A 12,096-nucleotide genomic window follows, 5' to 3' on the forward strand; every position below is an offset into this window, starting at 1 on the left:
CGGCTGTCAGTCATCTTCAAGGTGGTGTAGAGGTGACCTTCTATTCACTCCCCAGTACAAACTGGCACGCTTACCTGTTATCCTGCCAAGGAGCCATTGCTAGTCCAGTCAAATAAGAACAATGTAAAATGCTTCCCTTGAATTTTAACCGAAATCCATGTATCCACTGCTGTTGTGTTAGCATTTTTAACACCACTTTTTATTACTAATGTTTGGTGCTCACTGTAGGCCCACGATAAACACATGTAGATGAAACAAGATGATTTAGGAAAACAAAACAGAACATTACCATAAAGCTAGTAACAGAGACAGTGGGTATGGTGACACTGCAGACAATGGTTTCTGAAAACGCACACACACTTTAAATAAATGGTTGGTTGTGTCATAAACATTTAAAATACTTCAAAAGCTAGCAAAATGCATATAATTAACATCAGTAGGTACAAGGCCTAACTAGCAGGTTCCCCAATGTATTTAAATTTATGTTGATAGAGCAAGCAGCGTTTCAATTTCTGGAAAGCAAAAGGAACGCTACTGCTATGATAGCAGACACTAGTGGTAGTGGGTATGGTGATGCTAGAAACAATGCTTTTTGGCGTCACCCATTTTACATGGGTTTTACATTTAAAAAAAAACAAAAAACAAGTACAACTCATGTAATTAATACAGGCATTTCTTAAATGTATTTTACAAGCTTTAAAAAGCATGTAAAAAAAATCTACAACTAGAAATCACAGGTGTTTTACTAGTGTGTTCTACTTTTCAGAATGCATCTTAATATTTTGCCCAACAAGTAGTATTCTTTAAAATGCTACCAGAACGTAACAAAAAAGTAAATAAAAAAAATGTCTGTAAGTAAAAATATATTACATCAAGTCTATGATTAAATTTCTTATGTTTCGGTAGTACAACCACGTCCCCTTTTTTTGAAGTGCAAGCTGTTTGCTGCATACTTGTTGCTAACAGGTTGCTGCTCTGTAAATATGTGTGATTTGAACTCAGGGCACCTTGTTAGACACACTTTCCATGCGTTCGCATTGCATTATTAATTTTAGCATAATACAGAGAAAGGGCCTGGAAGAACCTGAAATGAACCGTTGCTATGTATATGACACCATTCATGTTAGGCTATTAATATAATTGCGCTATTTTATTATTTTGAACACTGCTTTGTTGTATTTTTGAAAACTGACTTTTCTTCTGCCTCATGTCTGTCTACCAGAGACCTGGCTTACTCCTGCTGTCAAACATTACACTCCTCACACATATGTACTGAACATGTATACAGTTTGGAATCCAGGCTGGGTTATACAAAATGATTATACACAGAGAATAAAATAGGTAGCACTTACACTGAAATAAATTTCAATATGTTTATATTACTTTCACAATTTAACAAATGTGTGGTATGAATGCTAAATGTTAGATTATGTGATGTGACTAGTGTCTCCCAAAGTCTAGACAATACTTCTCCGTTTACATTCCACAACCTTTGTATAGGGTGCATATTCACATAAAAGCAGCCTATGAATTCACTAGGGACCAATGTCATCACTCAGTCACTTAATTCAGTAAATAGAAAGTTTGCCTCCACTAACAGGTAATTGCTGTTCAGTATAATAAGTGTAAGCTAGCATCTTGCTTGCTTTGTGTAAATTAGCATATACTGTCTTGACTGAACCATGGCCAAATGATCACATAAAATGTCAACAATTTCACATTACAAAGAAATAACTATTGAATGACGAAATCGTACAATAGTTTTACATAAATGTACGCTGCTTTCAAAACAAGTAATTTCTTGTGTAACGCTCCTTTCTAATCTCTAATTTGCTTAATACATTAAATACACTGTCGATCACGCACCTGCAAACCAAATCAATCATGACTTCACAAACTGAAAGACAAATAAGCACGCTTTCATATAAAATATTTATTTATTGTTTCTGAAAACATTAAAAAAACAATTTGAGCACTTTCCATAAAAAAACATAACTGAAAATCTACTGCAATTTTAAACTACTGTAGTTTCAGCAGTACAACAGACAACAAAACAAGGGGTCATTTTTTTCGCTTTTTTTTACTTGAGGAATATTAAAAGATGAAAGGTGATTGTTTCCGTCATGTGCTGCAGATAATGCACATTATGTTGTGTCTGTACAGTGACTCAGATGCAACGCATACGATAATCTCCCTTTCATAGTCCAAAGGTCTGAATATTGCAGCCTTTTGCAATATGATCATTTCATGATGCTGTATCATGATACAAAGATCATTTAGTATTTAGTTTTAAAACACTAAAACAGTAAAAAATAAAATAAAATAAAAACACAAAGAAAAACCTCAGAAAACATATTTAACAATAACTAAGCCGAGTTAGTAAACATAAAAAGGAAATAACCTGTGAATAACTATGCTTGCCTGGTCAACACAGAACAAGTATTTAATACAGCAAAAAGTGGTTACAGGAATATACTGAGACTGTACAAGGTAATACACACATGCACATTTTGTGATCATGTATTAACACGGTGAAGCAACTAAAACTTAATTTCTTCCTGCTGTAATATTCTCATGTAAGAGAATAAGAAATAGAAATATCTCACTGAGATTAATGCACATTGCTACATAAGACAATTGTATGTCATTTTTATGACATTCCGCATTTTCTTCTTAACAGAATTAAATTCATAACTATTTTTTTATGCTTTTTTTTTTCTCTTTTTTTTGTCTAACTCTGGGGCAAAATAGTTGCATTTATCCAAAAAGAGGTGCCGTGCCACAGGTTCAACAGAAGTTTAGTGCAATAAGTGAACCTGAGAACTTGTTTGTGATTCTTTGTTTCTGTTCAAGAACTGCCCCTATAAACAGGAAGTATTAACCCCTTTTTAATTATTTTCCAGGCAGTAGAAAGAGGCACTGCTCCAAGAAAATGCCTCCCATCAAATATTGAAGTGTTTGCATTGCCAATTTGACTTTTAACATCTTGACTATTTTTCAATGCTAGCAAAATGAAGATAATCCTTTCACCGCAAGAACAGCCTACATCACACATTCAGTAAATATTTCAAACTAATCTAGCGGTAGATTGATCAAGGAGTCTATAATATTTTCAACTACTATAGGATAAACAGTGAATTACTAGCTATGGTCCAAATACCCTTGACATATTATTTTCACAGGTTGCCTTACAAATGCCTGCTTAGACCAAAATATATCAAATTGTCCTTTGGGTTTCTTTCCTTTAAATACTTTGGTACGCAATAGTGCTCCATCTCAATGTACAATAGTAACAAGTACTAAGAGCAGGTATTAAAAAAATAAAAAATAAATTTAAAATACCAGCAAACACATAGAACAGCCAAGTAAACTCACTATCACAATCAGGTTTACAGAGCTCTGAGTTGGCCATAGCACCTTTTGGTAAGATGATATACAATGTTAATCGTCTGGTTTTGCATTTTTATTTCTTTTTTTCCTTTTTTTTTTTTTGGTAACAACAAAAGCTGGCAGAGATAAAAACACAATCATATTTAATATGCTATACAACTATAAACTTCCATTAGATTATGGACTGGGCCAACACTGCAGTTGGTGGGTGTTCTGTAAGGTTACTCTGCAGAAGTAATTTGTGAAGTGCTGCCAAAGACAGAACAATGGTTTAGGAAGTTTGAGCATATCCAAGCTTGTACACATAGCTAAAATTGTTTAACGTGCATTAAAATAACTTTTAGTGACGGCTTCTTAATTCTGAATGGCATGTTTGGTTGTAAAAGTCATAGAAGTATGCTGTCCTACCCAACAGCCATCTTGGATACGTGAGATAAGAAAGTGACTTATGCAAAAAACAAAATAAAAACAAAATCAAAATAAAAAATAATAATGATCTATTCAAAGGGAACACTTTTTCCTACGTTCTATATTTGTTGTCCCAAAATAATGCATTTACTCCCTAATAATAAAAAGAGGGTAGCCACCGCTCGGCATGCAAGCATCTTAGGTAAAATGAGTAAGAGTGGCATTTGTAGTCCATTTGGAACTTTTCTGGGAAAATAAACACATGCAACAAAGACACACTTTCTAATATGTACAGATATTAGAAATCTCAGAGCTTATCATCAGTTGCTGTTCAGGTGGGCTGGCACCAAGGCAGCAAGCTCTGGAAAAAGACCAGATTGCTTCCACAGATACCTATTGACCCCCTTTGTCAAATCCACTCCATCCTTACCCTCACTGAAGAATAACTCTCTCTTTAGCCAATGTGGACAAATCTATTAAATAATAATAAAAAAAACCTTGTAAAATGTCATATGAGGTCATATGTGTTAAAATAATCATTTAAAAAACGCAAAATATTAGTGCATTTATATAAATTTTTGTCCTTAACAAGATAAATTTTCCTTTTTGTCTTTACTTAAAAATGGTAACATATGCCACAAACGATATGGTAATTCAGATGGGTACCCAAGTCACCATATACTTAACAAAATGAAGAGGGCAGTTGTTCATTGCTTACAACCGAAATGTATATAGGGCATTTAAGCAGTAGCATGTTTTAGATTTACCTAAAATTAATAGAATAAAACAATGTTTCAATTAGTGTAGCAGGATATAAATCTTCTGTCAGCTAAAGTAAAATCATACCAGATGGGACAAAACAAACACAGAAATGGACTTAATACTGGCTCGTCAACTGCCCATGTACTGCAGATTAGATGATTATCATGTTGAGAACAGATGAAATATAGAGAACCTGTGCAGCAAATCTTTTGAAAAGCTCATAATTATAAATGTTTCTGCTGCGGGAGGCACTTCCATTAAGACAAATACAACGTCTGCCTTGTTTTGATACAGTGTGCTACATTATAGTACAAGTTTAACCCAACATTTCAACTGTAGGATGGTCCTTGCTCTCTATCCAATCAAATCCAGATGAGGTCATGGAGTTAATAGATTCATTACAGATCTGCTGGAACAAAGGATCATTGTTCAGCTCCTCCAGTGTAGCTTCATCATCCTGTACATGCTGTCGACCTGGATCAAACAACAGGTTCGGATCTAAAGTGTTCAGATCATTGATGCTGCCTGAGAGTTCAGAAGACAACCGGATGTCGGTGGAGAAATCAGAGGCATTGTTCAAATCTGAAGCCACTTGAACGACAAGTTGCTGGTTAGTTTGGAGGTTTTCTCCATCTAGCAGATCTTTAACAGTGCTACTGAAATCAAGTTGCTGCTCTCCAATTTCAGATTGTGCTTGGTTGTCCCCAGTAGTAAAACCAATTGGATCAGTACTGCTGTTTTTCGTGAGGTAAGCTGGCGTTTGGAATTCATAAGCTGAAGTGCTGGAATTCATCATGTTTTGTTGATTGGCACCAGAAAACATGGGAGATGTTTCCAATATCTGAGTGAGATTCATTCTTGCAGTATAGTTAGAAGGCATATTGTTTATTCCCAACCCTCGCACTGCATCATCACGGTCAGAATCCAGTTTGTTTAATAAAACATGGGTGATATTCTGTGTGTTATTCTGCTTCTGCAGTGACGGGAAAACAGTTTGCATCATTAAGGTTAAAGGGACAGACTGACTTCTTTGCGCTATGCTATTGGCACTGGTGTCTGGTTGGACATTTGTAAGTATATTATGTACTTCTGGAGTTAGCACAGATCCAAAAGCGGTCACATTAGATCGAGCAGAATTATTAGGAGCAGGGCAATTTGTATTTCCACTTAAATTACGTTGGCGAACAGCCGGACTTACACTACGACACCTGAAATTGTTGTTTCCTGATGTACCTGTTCCTTTGTTATCTAAAGGAGCAGGAACAGCAAAACCCTCCTGCTTGCTGGTACTGCTTAACTGATGCTGAACTGGAGACACAGGGGTCAAGCGTCCAAAGTGATTGTCATGATGTCTCGACTGAGACTGATATGACTGACCAGGCACTGCAAAAGCATGTGGCTTTCTGAAACTGTCCTCTACCAGCTCCTTATAGGTTGAAAGAATACCATGACTTGAAACGGAAGAATTGCCAACTGAGCTATATCCATTATTCATCCACTCTAGCTTAGTTTTGTCTGGGTGAGTTGCCATGGGCCTCTGCATTGGTTTAACAGGACTACTCGAAACAATGCTAGCATCATGATAAGAGATGCTGGAGTTTATAGGGGTAAATGCAAAAGGGTTCCTGCATTCAACTGGACTTGGAGGAACACTGCTACTGCAGTTAGAATGTGGAGTCCCAACTGGTGTATGTCGGCTGCTTCCTAAAGCACTATCTACAGGTGTAGTTTGAGCTAGTCGAGAGCATGGGCTCTCTCTTGACATCTGTGAGCCAGAAATCATCTCTGATGTGGGTGTTGGGGTTAAAGTTGGAGTGGGTGTTGGAGTAGGTGTATGAACTGGAGTACCACTGCTATGTACTGAATGGTAGAAGTGGGCACTGTTTGAATGTGATGGTACGGGTGTACCATGGGCAGCTGTTGCTTGGTTTTGGAGCACCATGCTTAAACTACCATAGTTCTGAGAATTGTTGTTCATTGACATTTGCTCCTCCATAAGCACCAGTTCCTCAACAATGCTGTCCTGTGTGAGATCATCATCAAATGAAAAGAAATTGTCATTTGTAGGAGGATCTGTCAGGTCAGAGCGCCGAGGTAACTGGTTAGAAGAATGTGCTTGTAGCTGATTCAAAGATGAATCCTCAAGTTGCTGGCTGTAAGGATTCTGTTGTAGTCCTTCAAAGTCTACTGGTTCCCATACAGTTTTTTGTATGTTATTAGCACCAGAATTTCCTGGAATATCCATAATGCCAATCCGTTGAGGCTGCTCACAGTTTCCAGATGCGAAATCTGAACTTTCAGCAATCTCTTGCCATGTATTTTGATTAAATGTGTTATCTGGCTTTGAATCACTCACAAACTTAAACACACTACCTTCTAGTTTAACCTTAATGTCCTGTGATGTGGCCATGAGTTCTTCAGGAGTATCAGTGGCCTTTTCAATAACACAGTTCAAGGAATAATTTGCTACCATTTCGGTATTATTTCCTTGTTGAGTGGCTATGCTAGGTACTAAAGCAACATTTACTGCATTATCACTTTTTGCTGTCGGTACTTTTTGAACTTTCTTAACACTAATCGCTGCTCCCGGCCTCTGACTTTCTGCAGCGACTATAGACAACTGACCAATAAGTGATTTTTTTGCTGGTGGTATCTGCAAGTCCTGTTGTGTAGCGGTCAAGCGTTTTCTTGGACTTTTATTAGACAATCTAATGTCTTTTCCAGCTGGGTCACCATTAGTGTTTGGACTGGGGCTATTGTTAAACAGACTCTGGGGCGCAACACAGATAGTCACAGTACCTTGACTGCTGCTGGCTGAAAAAATAGGAGCACCTTCAACTGAGCGGCTTTTGCATTTGGTCCTTGTTCCTTCTGCTCTCTGATCAAGGGCTTTGACAGTCTGAGTGTCACGGGCAGCATCTTGAGACAGTTTCTCCTGAATGACTTTGGGTATAAAAGACATAACAGGGGTAGCTTTCCTAGATTTGGAACCATCTAAGTTATCTTGGAACTGTACTTGGTTTTCTCCTGCCGGTATTTCAAGTTCTGTTTTCACCTCTACTAAAGATGCCACAGGTGTGCCTATCCTTGGGACAGGGGACTGCAATGAGACCACAGAGCCATTTTTAATTTGTGGCACAGTCCTATTATCATCTACTGATCCTCCACTGCTATTTAAATGTTGTGTTTGTTTCACTGAAGTGCTAGCATTGCTAGGGGCAAGTGATATTGTTGTCATCTTTACAACGTTCAGAGAGCTGACATGTGGTGCTGGCACAACGGTCTTAATTGGGCTACTGGTGAAAACCACAGTGGTGGGTGAGCGGATCGTCAAAGCATTGGAACTGGCTGGCTTAGGCAAAATTTGAGGGTAGCGATGTCTAGCTGATCGATCACCAACAGGGCTTGCTGGAATATTTTGGGGAGTCTTTGGCGACTGCTTTACAGACTGCATGTGCTGAGTAACTACTTGAACGTTGAGTGGCAGGACCTTCCCCTCAGAGGATCCAATGGGACTAGGCGAGGTTACAAGTGGCCGGGATCTTTGTACCTGTTTGAAAAAAAAAAAAAAATGTTTTTAAGAAAATCAAACAATTCTAGTAATTTGCAGCTCACATCTGCGTCTAAACGGTACAGAGGCTGACAGATAAATTTACCTTTACACGCAGGTATTTTATCGTCACACCCTGCTCCAATATGTTGCACTCCACTCACACTATCTTGATAACGTAATATGTAATAGGTATTGCTGGCCCAAATGTAACATATACATACACAGTGACTTTTTAGAAATTGGATGACTAAGCCAGAAAAGAGCAACATGAAGCATTAGCTGATCTGTCATCTGCTCTTTAAAAAGTCAGCGTGTGTACATAATCTGTTTTCAGGCATGCAAAAAGTAGCAGAAAAAACGATATTGACATCATTTTTCACACTTGAAAAAAAAGTATCCGAGTAGTAGTAGTAGCCTAAGAGAACAGTTGAATTATGAACAGTTTGGTAAAGGTTATTCATTTCATTCTGCTAAAATAAATTGCATGATCCTATAAATTACGCAAAGGAAGACACTGCATAAAGAAAGGAGCTAATAGTTTTACTTTCTTGTTAGCTTGTATTCATAGACAGTCTATTCCAGTGACTTACCGGGATTGGGCTGGGGACAGCCGCCACAACAATTCCAATAGGCTGTGGAGAGAGGATTGCAGGGCTTCCGTTACAGATACTAGCGATTCCATTGGGAGCAGGTCCATCTTGTTTCTTCATTTGCAATTCTCCTGGTAAAGGCGACTGAAGTTTTTGCTCCTGCTGTTTCTTCTGGATTTTCCGTTGTAATTGTTGTTTAGCATCTACAGGGGAAGCTAGTGTCTTCACTTGAGGGTGAAAGGCATTGCTTTCAGACATGGGTACAAATGCAGATGCCTGTGTTATTCCTTTTAATCCTGCAAAAAGACAAAAACAGCTGGTTAGTTGACTCTCATTAAACAGGTGTAAATTCATGTGTAAAACATTTAGGTAACCATGGGCTCTTTGAGTCTGTAGAGGTGGCAAGGATGTAAGTAAAGCAGAGTATAACAAATGTGCTACAAACAATTCACCCCTGCATTCAATTGCTAGACTGCAACGAAGGATACAAATTACATTTATGAAAAACATACAAAGCAAACCAATCCACAACTTTCAAGTTGATTCTGTAAGAAACAAATCAATAGTACGAACATGTTTACAAACAAAGGGCTTTTTTTGAAATATATATCATCTTCAGCAATCTTTAATTTACATGATCATCTGCTATTACTTATGTTAAATACAATCTAGAGCTTAGGTTCTTAACATGTGGTACGTGCACTGTGAGATATAGTACTTCAGTCTGTTAAATACAATTGAAAAGACTATTAAATGTATTAATAAAAATAAAAAAAACACAAAACACAAATGAGAATGGGTCATTTTTTTTTTACAACATTTAAATGCATAAAGTGTGGCTTGGTATACATGGACTCAGGTTAGAGGGCACTTTGAATAACCGGAAACACACTGGGGCATATTCAGTTAGCTTCCGGGATTGCGACCGTGCACATGAAGTGCAATTATGGTACCGCACATCGCAGATTTCCATTCGCAACCTTATGGGATGCAAAGGGAAATCTGCAGTGTAGCGGTACCGGGAAGGAGGTGGGCGCGCGTAGCCGCAAGCCCAGAAGCTAATTGAATTTGCCCCTTTAAGTTGGTATATTTTATACTATCATGATAGAACAACATTTTACAATTTTGTGGTTGGTCTTGATGCAGTTAAACAAACGTTTTAGATATTTGGTGTACCCATGTAAAGATCATAATGATAATGGTGTTTATTTGCATACATACAGGGCTTTCTTTTGGTAGCATAAAGAAACAATTTTTTTTTTACTAAAGTGCCGGAAAAACTGAAATTAATAGGGTTAAGAGCTGTGCAACATGTGTAAAAACAAATGATAAGAGACTTTAATATAGTTGCAGACCCTAGGTTAGATAGGTCCTCCCCTTCCTCATCTTCTCCCCATGCCCTCACTCCCTCTGCTGTAACTGGACCTTCTTTAGCTTTCTATAAATTACTGGCAGAATATAACTTGTACGATGTTTGGAGAACCTCAGAACCACCAAGTGGTAGAGATTATACTTACTTTTCCTCAGTACATAATTTATATTCCCGTATAGACCTTACCCTCACTGATAAGTGGACACTACAAGCCACTAAACAAATTAAAATTTTACCAATGCCATTGTCTAACCATGCACCACTACTGTGGACATGGCAAGGAGAAAGGGCATATGAACCTCCTAGGCCCTGGCGTATGCAGTCTTATCTATTGACACTCCTGGAAGCCAAACTAGATCTTAAGAATGCTCTCCATAAATATTGTCAAAATAATTCTCCAGGAGACACCAATATTTTTAATTTTTGGTGCGCTCTGAAGGCGGTTTTAAGGGGAGTGGCGATTCAGATGGGGTCCCGTTTAAAAAGAGCCAATGCTCATTTTCAAAATGAAATGGAGTTGAAACTTTAAACCTTAGAATATCAAAATAAAAATTGCCCCTGTAATAAATTGAAGAATGGAATCGCATAGGTCAGAGGTCAACTCCAGGAACTTTTGATGTCACACACAACAGGCTCTGACCAATCTTAGGCAAAAATTTTGTCGCAGGGAAACTCCTGGCTAGAAAGTGCAGGGGTCAATGCGCCAAGCACAGAATTAAACATCTGGTGGATGATGTGGGACAAAAAGTCTTGAATCCTAAAATCATTTTTAATATGTTTGCTCAGTACTACGCTAAACAATATAATTTGAAAGGTGATAACCTCCCACATCAACCAAACCCATCAGATATAGATGGTTTTCTGAGTAGCTTACATATCCCCACAATAGACTCAGACTGCGAAAACCCTATCTGCCCCCTGGTCTCAGGCAGAAATCCAAACAGTAATTAAAAACCTTCCAAGGGATAAAGCCCCAGGCCCTGATGGCTATATCCACGGCTTTTATGTTACATGCCAGGAAGATCTCCTCCCAATACTAGAACAACTCTTTAATGCAGGGACAGCACAAGGGTCATTTCCCTCCGAAATGTTGGAATATCAAATCGTTACCACACCCAAGCCGGAAAATGACCCTGCACCATGCCTCAATTATAGGCCAATTGCTCTTCTGAATTCTGATAATAAAATATATGCTAAACTGATCGCAAATAGGCTCAACGGACTCCTCCCGAACCTGGTCCACCCGGATCAGGTGGGATTTGTTCGTGGGCGTCAAGCTTCGGACAATACGCAAGTTCTTAATGTTATAGAATGGCTTTCAGAAGCCCAATCTGAACTCTTAGTTCTCTCTCTCTTGATGCCAAGAAGGCATATGATAGATTACACTGGGGCTACATGGAAGAGGTTCTTCTCCGGATTGGGTTCCAGGGGGAATTTTGAAAGCAATTTTGGCCTTATACTCCAACCAATCAGCTAGAGTGTTTATCAACGGATTTCGGAAAAATTTGGGATCACAAATGGAACTCGACAGGGATGCCCATTGTCCCCACTGATATTTATCCTGGCAATGGAGCCCCTTGCCATATCCATTAGAGCTTCATAGTTGTTTCCTGGTGTCACTATTAAGAATACCTTGCATAAGTTATGTATGTTTGCTGACAATGTTTTTCTCTTTGTATCCGGCCCGGAGACTTCGCTGCAGACTCTACATAGCATCCTTGATACTTATAGCCATGCTTCATATTATAAGTTAAACCCCTCTAAATCAGAGGCACTTCCGATAAACATCCCCCCTATGAAGGTTCAAAGTCTCAAAACAAATGTTCACTATTAATTAATACAATTAATCTAAGACTCTAACCCTTCAACTTTCAACCCTAAGTTAGCATTCCTAAATCCCTGTTAGATAAACTACACTCAGTGATGACCACATATGTTTGGAGGCATAAACCTCCACGTATAGCTAGCTCTCGGATGTGCTTGCCCAAACAACAGGAGGGGTCCCTACCGGACTTGAATAA

The 12,096-nt window shown here is 38.3% G+C and overlaps 1 protein-coding gene across 1 annotated transcript in view; it reads right to left on the minus strand.

Annotated features, from left to right (window-relative positions):
* Nucleotides 1-1,918: 1,918 nt before the first annotated feature.
* The window catches only part of RFX7 (regulatory factor X7), a 98,079-nt gene continuing 87,901 nt past the window's right edge, over nt 1,919-12,096 (minus strand). Inside the window, exons 8-9 of the mRNA XM_075208041.1 lie at nt 8,704-8,999; nt 1,919-8,110 (exon numbers count right to left, since the gene is read on the minus strand). Coding sequence (XP_075064142.1) covers nt 4,877-8,110; nt 8,704-8,999 — 3,530 coding nt within the window. The 3' untranslated portion in view covers nt 1,919-4,876. The remainder of the gene's footprint in view (nt 8,111-8,703; nt 9,000-12,096) is intronic.

This window comes from Mixophyes fleayi, chromosome 4 (assembly GCF_038048845.1).
Source record: "Mixophyes fleayi isolate aMixFle1 chromosome 4, aMixFle1.hap1, whole genome shotgun sequence".
In the NCBI taxonomy this organism is placed as follows: domain Eukaryota; kingdom Metazoa; phylum Chordata; class Amphibia; order Anura; family Limnodynastidae; genus Mixophyes; species Mixophyes fleayi.